This window comes from Quercus lobata, chromosome 5 (assembly GCF_001633185.2).
Source record: "Quercus lobata isolate SW786 chromosome 5, ValleyOak3.0 Primary Assembly, whole genome shotgun sequence".
NCBI lineage: Eukaryota > Viridiplantae > Streptophyta > Magnoliopsida > Fagales > Fagaceae > Quercus > Quercus lobata.
The window spans coordinates 21160290-21175032 of NC_044908.1; the positions used below are offsets into that span (position 1 = coordinate 21160290).

The 14743-nt window shown below is 35.1% G+C and overlaps 2 protein-coding genes across 3 annotated transcripts; both read right to left on the reverse strand.

Moving 5' to 3' along the window:
- Nucleotides 1-894: 894 nt before the first annotated feature.
- Nucleotides 895-7864, reverse strand: LOC115991780 (protein SDA1 homolog). Of its 2 annotated transcripts, XM_031115693.1 has the most exons (15): nucleotides 7389-7863; nucleotides 6194-6370; nucleotides 5963-6087; nucleotides 5740-5878; nucleotides 5391-5540; nucleotides 5237-5290; nucleotides 4377-4472; nucleotides 4244-4303; nucleotides 4011-4085; nucleotides 3874-3927; nucleotides 3561-3662; nucleotides 2783-3439; nucleotides 2525-2629; nucleotides 1968-2075; nucleotides 895-1279 (listed from the first exon to the last, which is right to left on the reverse strand). In XM_031115693.1, exons 1-15 carry the CDS (start codon nucleotides 7785-7787, stop codon nucleotides 1130-1132), a joined length of 2451 nt encoding a protein of 816 aa, XP_030971553.1. In that variant the 5' UTR covers nucleotides 7788-7863; the 3' UTR covers nucleotides 895-1129. The 2 variants fall into 2 exon arrangements, with proteins under 2 accessions (XP_030971553.1, XP_030971554.1); XM_031115694.1 differs by lacking the exon at nucleotides 4244-4303 and having other exon boundaries at nucleotides 7389-7864.
- A 2102-nt stretch (nucleotides 7865-9966) lies between these two features.
- Nucleotides 9967-11961, reverse strand: LOC115992536. Its single transcript, XM_031116740.1, has 2 exons — nucleotides 11166-11961; nucleotides 9967-10820 (listed from the first exon to the last, which is right to left on the reverse strand). The coding sequence occupies exons 1-2, from the start codon at nucleotides 11470-11472 to the stop codon at nucleotides 10420-10422; spliced, it is 708 nt and encodes a 235-aa protein (XP_030972600.1). The 5' UTR covers nucleotides 11473-11961; the 3' UTR covers nucleotides 9967-10419.
- Nucleotides 11962-14743: the final 2782 nt, after the last annotated feature.

Sequence of the window (14743 nt, forward strand, 5' to 3'; positions counted from 1 at the left end):
GGCTTTGCATGGTGAACGTCGATTTCCGCTGGCCTGGGTCCCCTGAGTGATTCTCTCTTCAGATTTTGGGACTCTCTCTCTCTCTCTCTCTCTCTCTCTCTCTCTAGAAATAAATTTGTGGTCTTTGTGTTTTTGAGTGAAAATGTGTGATCTTTTAAATATTATTTCTTTCTCAAAAAAATGGAATAAAAAAATGATAGAGAATTAATTAAAAAGTGTATTTGAAAATGTAGGTAAACAAAAGGTAAAAGCTACTGTTTACTCATTAAACAATACAAAAATATAGAGAGCGCTAAAAATGCTCTTAGATAACCATTACTATCAATAGTGAAATTGAATTTAACATCAAACCCATCCGAATTTGATCGAGACATACCCAAAACAAGTCCAATCCTCTGGCAGCTAGACTCAGCCATGCCCAACTAAGAAAGTATAAGTGAAATTAGAACAAAAGTGATTCTAACATGATGTTGAGTTGGAATCTTTATTGACATGATAAATTTGGATTAGGCCAACTCCTACACATGGCAGGTATAGTAGGTTGAGAGATTATTAGTAATAATGTCCCGATGGTATTTCTTCAACTCTAGTTTTAAATGCATGTTATATGATTTGGCAAGTCCAGAAACACCAGCAGCGAGTAATTGGTAAGCTATAGTTCATAAGTGTTACTTAAAGTAACTGGTAGTAATTATTGCAGCAGAGTGCACTTGAAATCAAATACTTGGTAATGCGAATGCCTCATTGCATTTGAAATCAAATACTGGGTTGTGAATGGATATACCGTAGTTGCTAAAATGCTAAATTTAAGCCCTACACAAAACTCAATTACATTTCGAACTTCCAATATGCCTGAGTAAACAGATATTTTTGAGACATATGAGAAGCCACGTATTGATCTAAATTAAAAAACTGGGATCATTTTCAATAAATTTCTGACAAAATTTGTTATTTGTGCTGCTAGCTGTCCCAGCAAGATTTTTGAAGTATTGTGCTAACTTGCTGTAATATTTTCTTTGGAATATAATTTGCTAATTCCTTAGGGGGGAAAAAACTGGCAAAATAATATATTTGCCATTCAAAAAATATAACAGATAACATTGTATAGGAAAGCGATAAATGTTTCCAGTCATTTCCACGCTTTCCTCCCACGAAACTGTTTGCCTGCACGCTGTTGTTTTTTCTTCTTCTCTAGTTGAGACCTTGCTACCTTGGCTTTCTTTGCTGCCATAGGCAGATTCTTCTTGCGCTCCTTCTGCCTATTGCTCAGACCACCAGTCTGTCCAATGACAAAATGGTACAAGCAAAATTCAAATAAAGTAACTATATGATGGCATCACAGCCTAATACTTATCATAGATTGAACACGATAAGTTATAAAAAGAAAAAGGAGAAGATGTTCAAGGCTGTGCTATTCTTAATTATCTTATAGGTTAAAGTTGTAACATAAATGAACAGAAAGAAACAAAGATAGCATTGGAGAGAGAGAGAGAGAGAGAGAGAGAGAGAGAGAGAATCTGAAGCTAAGGGGCTGGTCAAATAACACCTTAAGGAAGAAGAGAGGAAAGCATGGGTTTTCAAGAGATTGAGGAAAGGAAAATTAAACCAAGTATTTTGCCATTATACCCTCCTTTTCCGCTATTAGTTTGTGGATAGATTGTAAAAGTGGACCTGTGAGGGAGGGGATCTTTCCCTCTCTGATTCTCACTTTTTTTTTTTTTTTTTTTTTTTTCATCTAGAGCATCCAAAAAAGGGAGGGGAGCTATCCTTCCCTCCCTCATTTTCCAGATCTTTCCCACCAACCCCTCGATACAGGCTGTTTGGATTCTGAGGTAAGGATGTTATACACATAATTCTCAAATTCAAAGCCAAACTTAGAAGAGAACTAATGAATTGCACACCAATTTAACATCAGGATTATAAAAGGCAAGTATATGAAGAACATGAAGTGTCAGAAATGGAATTACCTTTTTCTGCTTTACAGACGTTCGAGCCTGGTACTTCCCCCTGTCCTCCCTCCCTGCCCTAACTAACGCTAATCTTTCCTCCTTGCTCATCTTCTTTTTTACATGAAACTACAAAATGCATGAAAAAGTGGATCAGTATAAGTTTTAAAGGAAGAATCTTATGTGTTAGGAGAAAACAATTAAACATAATGAGACAAAATGAATACGTTGCAATAGATTTACAATATGAAAAACTTCTGCTTTGTAACATAGAATGCATTTCCAACTTAAAAACCGTTCCAACACTCAATTGCTCAATGTACTTTTTTCAATCAGTAAGTTTACACATGCACCTAGTTGGTTTAGAACCCACACTCAATGTTCCTATTTCTGAAGGCTTCTTGCTCCCCACCCCCTCCTTCCATGTAGGGAGGTAACCTTTCACCTTAGCAGCAACTGCAGGAGGTCCCCCACCAAACCCCCCCCCCCCTCTGACTCCTTTGATGACAGGATTCATTCTCTTCATATAAAATAAATGAACTAAGATACACGAGCCAGTAAAGAAATAGAAAACTTACTTCAAGTTTGGCAGGATCGACTCGTTTAGTACTCAGTTGATCAGAACTTGGGATACCCTTTCTTAACCCATGTTTAACCAAAGCATCATTTGCATCCTTCTTTGCCTAATAAAATAACCACAAAAGCACCCAATAATCAACATGCAATGTTATGAAATCTAGTATTACAAATATTAAAGAAACTTTGCATCATCGTTTTCCATGGCACAAAGTTAAAAATTAACCCCATTTTTTCCAAGTCCGATAGCAATACAATACCTTCAATTCCTTGATTCTTTGGAAGTCCTCATTAGAAAGAATTCCATCAGTTGAGTCTGGTGAGGTTTGCCCCATCGTCACTCCTGCCAATCTCTTTAGAGCCCGAAGGCTTGAGTCAGCAGCAAGCAATTGTCCATCAAAATCAGACAACTTCCTCTTTTTTGCTTTAGATTCTCTTCCTCCAGTTTCACTATCCCTAGCATTGATGTCCCTAGTTTTGCTGGAACATTTTGTTGCTTCATTCACATCCTCATCTGCTGCCTCCATCTCCTCTTCTTCCTCCTCTTCTTTCCCATCATCATCATCATCATTGTCACTAACATCACTGTCATCACTATCAATAATGTTATTTCCATCTTCATTTTGAGCTACTTCATCATCTTCTAATTCATCATCTTCACTTCCAGTAATATCACCATATAGCTGATTTTCTTCATCATTGCTGGCAACATCAACCTCATTATCATGATCATCACCAGAATCATTGGATGAAGACCCTTCAGCATCACTAATATCCTCCTCATTATTGTCATCTTCTTGTAATAACTCTACACCAGGAACATTGCTGCTCACATTGACTTCTCCATATGCTTTTGGCCTTGCCTTCGGGTCTGTAGGGCGCCCACGATCCTTCTTGATTAGCAGTGCGGGGCAAACCTGAACATAAACGAATTAGCAATTATTCCTAAATTGATCGTGGGCACGCATAGGCACACATATGCACAAGCAAGCAGAGAGAGAGAGAGAGATATCACAGCTAGACAGTAGTTTCTAATACCTCTCTAAATAAAGTAATTAGTGAACGAGCTGCTATTGAAACTGCTTTCTCATGTGATTTCTTGTACAGTGCAAGATCTTGCAGCAAATCTTCTGTCATCAACTAGTTGCCAGGAACAAAAATATTAATCCTAACACATTAACAGCACTAAGAAAACAGAGTTACAAAAGGCTATATATGAAAGTAAAAAAAAAGAGATATAACATGATGAATAGGTCCAATTACCATTTACAAAAAGTTATTAGACAACTTTGAAACCACCATGATAATCTCAGATAGAGAGAAAAAAAAAATGAAATGTATAGGTAGTTACCAATGGCATGCGTAAACAAATCTCCCTTATTACATTCAGTCCAACAGCAATGGCCTGGAAAAAACAAGTTGACTTAGAGACAAATCCATAAGTAACTGAAAAGGAAAACTTATTATAATGCAGCTGTGAAGTGGCACCTCTGGGCGTGAACGATCATGTACAAACTGATTTACTATCTTTCTGAATAGTGGTTCAACTGCATCAGGTGGCACCTGTTTACAACACAGTCAATTGAATTATTTATAGGTGAATTCTTGAAAGTTCAAATTTCAAAAGAGGAAACTTGGGGGAGGGACAGATGAAAATAATCAAATTTAGCTATAAATTACAGTATAGTATCCAATCAAGCAAAAGAGAAAAAGCTTAATACCATATCATGACAGGCCTGAACTGCTGCTGCAAGTAAACTTGTGACATCACGTTGATGGGGCTGCATTTATCAATATAGTTACCACCTCAGGCATCAAGGTAATTACAACTTAATTGCATGAGTCAGAAAATACCTGAATATATTTCTCAATGAAATGATAAAAATTCAACAGAATCAAGCGGTGAAGCCCAACTGTTCGAGCTATTACTTTCAGCATCATCATCCTAACCTGAAGTTTACACAGGGTAATAATCAAAAGAAAGAATCATTCAGATTCAGCAACATTTTGTAAACAGTAAGAACTAACAAAAAAATTTAGATCTCATTTCTTTTTTCCTTATTTAAAAAAAAAAAAAAAAAAGGTTTACTGCAGAGCATTCAGTATTTAGTTACTCTTAATTGGTGAATCACTTTGCTCAGTGTAATTCATGAATTAATTAGAATTAACAAAGAAACTTATGTATTAGAAAAATAGGCTGCAAAAGTTGTGCAATACGAACTTTACTCTAGAACATGGTTCAAAACTTTTATACAAATTAAAAGAAAATAACAGATCCTAAATTCTGGGGAAAAAAAGGGAATCAAAATCTATCCTTCTAATTCATAGAAATCATTTAGAAATGAAGATAACAATAGGTAACACTTGCATGTGTTCCTGATATCAACCAAATAGATTGTTTCAGTATCTCCTCTGTTAACCATTCCTTTCCAACACCCAACAATTTCCCTGGTTCAGTCCTCAAGACTATCTCTGAACAAATAATCTTCTTTTATTATGTACAACTTTGTCTTAGTTTCCCCATAATTCTACAAATCAAAACGTGATCCAATCTTTCTTTCATCTTAGCTTCTTATGCCAAGAACAATTAACAAACCTAAGCTGGCAATAAAAAAAAAAAAATATGGCTCATTGACATAAGTAATCCCATTTTCAATGACTTTAAAGCAGAAAATTTGTTATTATTTAACAGAAAATGAAACATAATTTCTCACCTCAAAACGTTCATTGCATGTTTGAAGCCGAGAGAATAACTTCTCAACAAATCCCTACAGGCAGAATGGAAATCTAAAATCACCTTCTATCCAAAGAAAGAATATTAGAGTAGAATTCCCTTGACCGAAGATAGCAACGAGAAAACTAAAGTACCTGTGCATCTTTAAGATGGTTAAGTGGGGAATAATTATTCGATGAGACATTTTCTGATGACAGACGTTGTTGCCTTTTCATGCTACGCATTGCACGCTGCAATTTTGCTTGCTTTTTCTTCTTGCTTGAAACTGTTCCTTTATGGTGTGCCTGAAATCATTAGAAAATTACATTACAATACAATCAACCAGCTGCAATTTTAAAGTTTTACAAACAACTTTTTAAAAATACTTGCCATCGGCACTCTAAATGCATCACCAAAAAAACAGTACTCTAGTTTTCTTCATATAATACATTGCAGTAATCTGTATAATTGAAGTGAATTTTCTATATAAAAAGTGCAACTAACGTTATAAATAGCCTGTTTATTGATGACAACATGAGGAGCTTGGGGATTCGGGTCATCTTCACCACTTGAAGCATCACTATCATCATCATCTTCAATCTTCTCGTAATCAAGAAGAAACGACAGAGCAGCAATCATGATCCTGATTAATTTAAGAAACACAAAATTGTGACATCCGAAATCCAAGACTGGAAAATTTTACTAATGCTACATGACTAGTAACTACCTTGGCGACGAATGAAAACACGCAGTAGCAATGGCATTTGCGGTTCTATCATCGAACCACAACTTCCTCCGGTGAAGCTCACATAGTGTGGTGAGAGCTCTCTTGGCTTTTGCTTCATCATCTTGCTATCATATTATACACAAAAACTCAAATTATTAACCCAATTGACCTCAAATTCATGGTTTTAACTTTTCAGCAAACAAAAAAGGAAAAATGATTAGTATGACAGACCTGTAGCATTGCAAACACGATATTTTGGAGCTTACGATTCTTAGCATCATTCTTGTGCTTCTGATTCATTCGCTTAATGCTATGAATAACATGAGAGAAAGCCAATTTTCTTAAAGGCTTATCGCCTAAAGTCTGTAAGTCCATGAACAATGCTAGGGTTTCTTCAATATCAATCATCTAAAACAACCAAAACGAAACATAGAAAACGTGTCAATGTTCCAAAAATGACTCCATTCATATAAACATATATGAGTTGGGTTCATATTAAATTTTACAGCACTCAATATTGTTTTAATGGATGCAAATTTTAACAAAGCCACCGGTTAGAATTACAATATCATCTGTAAAATGTTTAAATTAGAAGTTTTTGTGTTCGAGTCGAAACCAATTTTTAAATTAACACAAGATTTTGAATCGAATAATAAATAACATCCAATCAGCACAAAATTTGGCATGCTCGTGTTACCAACATAGAGAACACATAATTCATCATCGAAATTCACAAAATTTTAATCCAATAAAAAAGAGTTATTAGCTCGTTAGAATTACAATATCATCCGCAAAATGTTTAAATTAGAAGTTTTTGTGCTCGAGTCGAAACCAATTTTTAAATTAACACGAGTTTCTGAATCGAATATTAAATTTGGCATGCATGTTACCAACATAGAGAACACATAATTCATCATCAAAATTCACAAAATTTCAATCCAATAAAAAAGAGTTATTAGCTCGTTAGAATTACAATATCATCCGCGCAAAATGTTTAAATTGGAAGTTCTTGTGTTTGAGTCGAAACCAATTTTTAAATTAACATGAGTTTCTAAATCGAATAGAAAATAACATCCAATCCACACGAAATTTGGCATGCTCGTGTTACCAACATAGAGAACACATAATTCATCATCGAAAATGTGTCAATGCTCCAAAAATGACTCCGTTCATATAAACATATATAGATTGTGTTCATATTAAATTTTACATCCCTCAATATTGTTTTAAATTAACCTTGTCATTTTTATTGACGAGTTCCTGAATTGAATAGTAAATAACGTCCAATCGACACAAAATTTGACATGCGTGTTAGAGAACACATAATTCATCATCGAAATTCACAAAATTTCAATCCAATAAAAAAAATAAAATAAAAGTGTGAAAAACATTACTTCAAGTTACACGAGATGATGGAAATACCTACCTGTCGATTGGAGAGTAGAATGAGAGATTGGGCGACGTGGCACCGGAGGCCGGAGGGAAGCGATCTAGAGGCGGAGGAGAGCAAACCGGCGAGTTGTTTGGGGAAGTCGGCGAGGTGGTTGGGGTAAAAAGGGGTGACATGGGCCAAAATCAAGGCTCTGTCGCCGAGGTCTTTGGCGACGGAGGGGTCGCTGCCGATGCCGCTGATGGAGGTGAAATTGAGCGCCGCTTGTTGCTGGAAGAGTTCGAGGGAGGACTTGAATTGGCTGTAGAGGAGGATTAGCTCCGACTCGTAACCGTCCGGGTCGGACTTCATCTTCGACTGGAGTGTTGGGAGGCTCAGCTTCTCGGAGCTCCGGCCCGAGGCTGAGAGCGCCTCCGCGCCCTGGTGAGAAGGCATTTTTTTTTTTTGGTTCAGAGAAAGAGAAACCCTACAAAAACCCCTATATTCTATTCAGCAATTATTATTCTTGCTTTGTTAAACCTTGAACGAAGAAGAAAGAAGTAGTTTAGCTGAGACCGGGTTTTGTTAAAATACAATTTTTCCCTTTAAAAAACAAATAGTAAGATTATTTTCAATCAAATAGGCTGTACTAGTAAGCTAATATAAAAACCAATATGTTAAATTATTTATTAACTGTAATAAATAAATTAATTAAAAACAAGAAGAGAAATTTTTTGAAATTTAAATAGGGTTATTGTGTGGGTCAAAATTAAACAATTGTATAACTTTCACGTTTTTATTTATGTTAATGTTGAGAGGTTCACAATGGAAGAATTAAAAATAAAAATAAAAAATAGCAACAATGAAAGAAATATTGCATAATAAATCTGGTCTCAAACTCCAACTTGACTGAGGTTCATGTTATTGGTGAAATCGTGATTGTGCTCAAAATTGGTGATGATTATATATATGTTTGTTTAAATAATAGAATAAATGAACCTATGATATATTCTACTATTTAAACCCTCAATCAAAAACTTGCAATATCATTTTAAAAAATATATATATATTATTGTGGGGGCCAATTATCTTGAAGGTACTATTAAAACTGTATGAATTGGGCCTATGGCCCAATCCGAGGATATTAACCAATTCGAGGATGGTCAAATAAGGTTATAATGGGAATGGTATAAGAAGAAGAAATAAAGATTGTATGTGATAGTCTAAAATACATTCGAGGAGAAAATTCATCTTGGAAACGGAGATCCAAGGTCAGTAAGAATGTCTTATCATCCCAGACATTCTTCAAGGTTGCATCACAACTAAGAGTTGGACATTGGATAAGGGATGAGCAAAGAGAGACAACAAATATCTTCAAAAGCTGCTACCTCCACATTAAATGCCTCCCAACTAACTCTCTGGCCGCATTAATGTGGAGGTGATACCTGAATAGTGGTCAAATAGCCTTACAGCTACTAGTTGATGGTTTTGGGAGGTGTTGGATGGGACAAGAAGGAGTTCCTAGAATCTAACCTACATGTGTATGGTAGAGATGATACCAAGATTGTAGTATATAACATGGGAAGGTGGCAAGATTGTAGTATATAACATGGGAAGGTGGCCTAAATGAAAGGATGGGAAAAAATTAAGAAATCTTGGTAATAATATTGTGAACTATTGTAACTTTGTTTATCAACAAGACATTATAACATAACATCCTCAAGCTGTGCCAAGGACAGATTTTCTTATTTTACTTGTGTTTAACGATCTTAATTCAGCAACTTTTATTATCTTTCTTCTGGAGTAGAACTAGTTCTTTCATCCAGGCTCTATAAATTCATTGTTTGGGCTTGTTGGGCTAAAACCTATTCTTACACTGGGTCCAATCCAAATTCAGTCCTTACAATTATGATAAATAATTTCATATACAAACACAATCATAACAAATATAATATTTATTATAAACAAATAAAATCAAAATAAATTTATATTAATAACTTTCTCAAGGGAATATAATTTTTCTTGAGCTTATTTTCTAAAATCTTAAATATATGCCTACTACTATTTAATGTTTTAAAAAAATTGGGGGACCCCTCAGCCTGTACGTGGTTCCGTCTCTGGGCAGCACCTCTCTCTTCCAGAGGCATTAGGTTTGTCCCTCTCTCTCTCTCTCTCCTAAGTAAACCAAACGACAATAGAAACATTCCTATATCCCTGACTCTTCCTCCATAGTTCGCTATACCCATTTCTCTACACCATAGTTTCATCACAAAATTGTATTTCACAGAATAAAATTTCTATTCAATCTGTTGGGTATTGAGAAAAAACAAAAGAGTTTGATTTTGTTCATTGAAAATGGTAGTTTTGTATTATGTTGTTTCCATTGTCTTTCACGATATCATATTTTCAATGTTTATACTCTAGCTGCACAATATCATGTGTACTTCTTAGTTTATTTTGGTATGTTGTTTCAAAATAGCACACATTAATAAAACTATGAAAAATAATTAATGTGGATGTATCTTCTTTTTTTTTTTTTTTTTTTTTTTTTTTTTTTTTTGCAAGAATGGAAGCTGTTCTAGCAATTTCAAGTCCTAAAAAGAACTTTAGAGGTCCTAAATCCTCGAGCTTGATTTGATCATGCAAGTAATTCTTGAAACTGTTAGGACTTTTGTGTGCAATAATGGAAAAGGCAGCCTATTAATGAGGTAAACAGCAGGTAACACACACTCAACCCAAAAATATAAAGGAAGATTGGATTGAAACCTAAAGCTCTAGCAACCTGCAAAATATGCTGGTGCTTTCTCTTAACCACAGAATTTTGTTGAAGGTTTCCAACACAAGAAAATTGATGAAGAGTACCTTTGTTTTTGAAAAAATCTGGAAGTTTAAGATCAGGAGCATTATCTGATCTAAAACATTTAATTTTGGTGTGGAATTGTATTTCAATCATTGAAAAGAAGGCTGGTATGTGTATAGAAGACTCAGACTTTGATCTCATGAGATAAATCCAAGTTGTTCTAGTGCTATCATCCCCTAAGTTAAGAAAATACCTATAACCTTCTAAGGTAGGTGTTGAAAAAGGTACTCATGTATCACAATGAATGAGATCAAAAGCATTAGGAGCCACATGATTAGCATTAGGAAAAGGTAATCTTTTCTGTTTAGCTAAAGGGCAAATAGAACAAGAAAACTGAACATCTTTATTCAAAGTAATTTGTGGAATACAATGAAAGAGCAATAGCTGTCTAGAAATGGAGGGATGTCCAAGTCTAGCATGCCACAGATGAACATTATGACACTTATTCTTGACAGAAGTAAGAGAATCAAAACAAGCAGGTACAGATTCTGCAGAAGCCTTATTTTGACTCGTAACATTTGAAGCAATATATGGAATGGAAAAAGAAGGAAAAACAGTAGCAGTTGTGTCCAAAAGATACAAGTTTCCCTTTTCTCTACCAATCCATTCGTCTTCCATGGTTGAAGGCCCTGAATAAAGCAAAGGGTGTCCAGAACTATCAAACAATAAGGATTATTTCTAGTCAACTGACTTACTGAAATCAAGTTAAAAGAGAAGGTTTGGACACAAAGGACATTAAAAAGAGAGAGTGGATGTTAACTGTATTGTCCCTATGTGAGTTACAACTGCCTTATGTCCGTTAGGAAGGTTGGCAACAAGATTAACAATAGAAGTAATGGATGTAAAAAATGAAATTGAATGGACCATATGGTCAGTAGCTACTGTGTCTAAGATCCAATCTTGAGATGAAACTAAGGAAGATGTAGTAAAATTAGATGAAAACACTGAGTGTTCTAGAGAGTTAAAAGGGTTACCTGCCATGTGATGCAAGGCTGCAAAAGTTGAAGCTTGTGGGTCAAAAGCTGCTAAGGTAGAGGCTTGTGGATATGAATCAGTAGATTGAGTCACCGCATGAGCAACTTGTGGCCCAGCAGATGGGGCTAATGCCTGAGAAGACTGAGAATCAACAGAATTTGTCCCCATTTCAGAAAATTGTGAACTTAACATGGCCACATGTTTCATGAGTTCTTGACATTGTGACTGAGCCTGTGATAGTGCGAATTTGGGAATATCAGAGAAAGATTGACCAGGAACCACAGTAGCAGATTGATTAGGAACCATGGCTGCTGCAGCTTGATGTGGTTGACCTCCTCTTCCTTTGTTCCTATATCCAGGTGGGAAACCAAGGACTCTATAGCACTTGTCAATTGTATGGCCCTTCAATCCACAATGAGAACAAAATGGCTTGTCTTTGTTCTTGGAATTATATCCTTAGCTACCAGAACTCTCAGTTCTTGTGGCCAACACAGCAGATTCCACAATAGGATTCATCTTCAACCCAACCGATCTTTGTTTTTCTTCCTGCTGAATTAAAGAAAAAACCCAGTTGATAGAAGGAATAGACTCTAGCAATAAAATTTGCCCCCTAACATTGGCAAGAGACTTTCATTTATTATACATATAGAAATTTTCTCTTTAGATTTTGTGTGTGTGTTTCTTTATTTGGTATCAGAGCTACAATCTCCTTCCTCTACTAATTTTTTTCTCTCTGATTTTCTTGCTTTCCAAACAGTATTTTGTTCTCTGTTTTCTCTTCTTCTTCTTCTTCTTCTTCTTTTTTTTTTTCAAGCTTTTGTTCTTGCTTATGATTGTTTGGGCTATTGTAGAAATCTATAAACATAAATTTATTTCTAAATCATTTCTTCCAACCATGGCTGAGTTGTTTTTACATTTGTTGTCTTTCGAGAATTGTATAATTTATCAAAACAATAGGTGTGTGCAGAGACGATGATTCCACCACTATTCTGCATTTTGTGGTGCAAAACAGGAAATGTTTAAACTAATTTGTTGTATTTGCCACTTCTTAAGTGGCAGATACAACTGATTAGGTCAATCTAAGACAACATATGTCTTGGAGATTCAATTAAGTTTCTTGATTGATATCTCTAATATAATATGATTTTTTGCCATTCTTTTTTAGATTTCTATCTTCTGTCTGTCAGTTTTTTTTGGAAATTTTCTTCCTTTGTCATAGCTGTAGCGTAAACATGCCCTAGAACAAGGCCTTCCTTTCTCATGGTATTGTGAAGAGAATCACATGTTGTAGTTGTTACCTGTCTTTGGTATCTGGAGGAACTTGATTTTACTACAGGCATGGGGATGCCAGGATCTTTCTCTTGGAATTTAGTAGTTTGTTAAACTAAGATGATGAAAACAAACGCAGATTAACTCATCTTATCATGGGGGGCCATTTATTGGAGCTTCTAGTCAGTTGGTATAGTCTGTTAGCCATAGGAGTGATTCTGGTTACTGTGCATGTGTATTTTTAGTTACATGACCTATTTAATAAGTCATATCACTTGTATAAATAATTTAGAATGAAACTTTTTTCATTTATTTTTGTATTTGTTTTATTAGTTTACTGGCATCACTTTGTTTCTCCATTATCTGAAGATATACTATGCCGCACTTCGTGCATTGGTCAATGGTCAGACCTCCATCTGATGATGATGATGATGATTAGTGATGAAGATGATGTTGAGCAAGAGCTTGATCTTGATGTAAGGAAAATGTCTATCACACCCAGGAATCCATTGAGTTAATGGATTAGATGAACCTAGAGGAATGCCTGCAAGAATCAGACCCTCGACAAGTCCAGAGTCTTTGTGATGTCAAAGTCCTTTTTGTCTTTGACTCTGCTGGAAGAGATGAAAACAAAGTCTACCTTGCTTGTGCTAAACAGAAGAACACGCTTCTAAATATGAAATATTATAGCTCAGTTCACCTCAAATGTGTGCTGCTCAGCTGACTGGAAGTTAAAGACTTAAAGTTTAGCCAGCCATTACAATTTTGGGCTTTCATTTGCGATCTATGACTTTTTCTTTTCTTCTACTGCAAAGAATTGTAAAATTAATTAAAGAAGCTGATTAGTACATGTCCGATATGAATTTTGAGTTAGTCCATATTGATTGTAATAGAAGAAATACAGAGGAGTGGATAACTTCATTGTGATTCATTGGATCTCCAGCTTGTACATTTTTTGCATTTATGATAAGATTTCTTCTTAGATCTTTGGGGACCTTTTTGACAGAAGGGTTCGTGAAGCACTATGTGCTTTACATGTGTCTGGCTTAATTCCCAATTCGATATGGATCTGGGTCATGTTGTATATTTTGAGACGGAGCTACAACTGTTTAGATTATAAGGGACATTGTTATACATCTTTAGTCTTTAATTGCAGTGGGTGCTATCATCAGCTGGTGATGTTCTAGTCTTGTTGTGTATTGTTTAACAGAACTACTGGCTTAGAAAATTGAACAACCCTAGTTGTTGAAAGATTGGTAAATGCATTTAAGCCCAAAATTGAATTTGACAATCATGTTTATGAGAAGTTTGAAGTTTGAGAATAGGAGGGGTCTAAGTGAACCCAGAACTGACACATCCAAACATGAAGTGAATCAGCCTCATATTCAAGCTAACTTTGATAAATGTTAAAAAAAAAAATAAATAAATAAATAAAAAAGAAGAAAAAGAAAAGACTGAGAATGCTTTTTGTCAATCAGACAATTTCTAATTATAAATTGGATAAGGCTTAAGTCTAATGTTTAGTTGCACTGGATCAGTCATGATATTGACATATATCCACTTTTGGACATGTGTCATCATCTTAATGAGTCAAGCACAATTGGACACTAGACCCAAGCCAAGTCCTTACAAATGGGTGAGGCTTAGGTTCAGTATTCAGTTACATTGGATTATTCAGGTTAATGACATCTTATTTAACTTTTACATTTCACATACATTTGGTTATTGTGTAACAAACAATAGCTAGGGTTATTTCACACAATATCGGCATCTGGGTTTCACAGGTATATGGGCCCTATCAATTGGGAAGCATTGCATGCATGTACTAACCGCAGGAGATAGGTATACTTTTACAGTTTTGCACTTTTGCTATCTCTCTAGTCACCAGCAATACACAGTATCACCGACTGGCTATTTTTTCAATGTTTCTATGTTCCAATCACTGAGATAGTACAACAGTGATATTGTAATTTGTAATAAGTATCGTAAATCGATTCTTTTTTTAAATATTTAATGTACCGTTTCATAAAATGGTACACAAACATGTTATAAAATGAATTTTGTTAATAAATATTTATGGAGCCCCCCTCGTCACATTTGCTGAGCCCCACAAACCTGTGAGGATGTTATAGGGGATGCTCCATAACCCCATTTCATTAGATAATTTTTATTTTAAGAAAATGTGCATTTAATACTTATTTTTTATATCCCCTTCCATCTCAAATTGTTGATATTTCCCAAAATGTAGTTATTTTTGAAAACTCAAGAAATAAAATTTCTTTCTTGCCCTCTTTAAAAAAAAAAAGTC

What these genes read in the sequence shown, in the direction of transcription:
- LOC115992536 (XM_031116740.1), bottom strand. Translation starts at nt 11,472, where the DNA reads ATGGTTCCTAATCAATCTGCTACTGTGGTTCCTGGTCAATCTTTCTCT. An exon ending in AGCCTTGCATCACATGGCAG is followed by an intron (nt 10,821 to 11,165) that starts GTAACCCTTTTA and finishes TGCTTTATTCAG; the next exon opens with GGCCTTCAACCATGGAAGAC.
- LOC115991780 (XM_031115693.1), bottom strand. Translation starts at nt 7,787, where the DNA reads ATGCCTTCTCACCAGGGCGCGGAGGCGCTCTCAGCCTCGGGCCGGAGC. An exon ending in CATGCAATGAACGTTTTGAG is followed by an intron (nt 4,473 to 5,236) that starts GTGAGAAATTAT and finishes TGTAAACTTCAG; the next exon opens with GTTAGGATGATGATGCTGAA. An exon ending in ATGATCGTTCACGCCCAGAG is followed by an intron (nt 3,928 to 4,010) that starts GTGCCACTTCAC and finishes TGTTTTTTCCAG; the next exon opens with GCCATTGCTGTTGGACTGAA.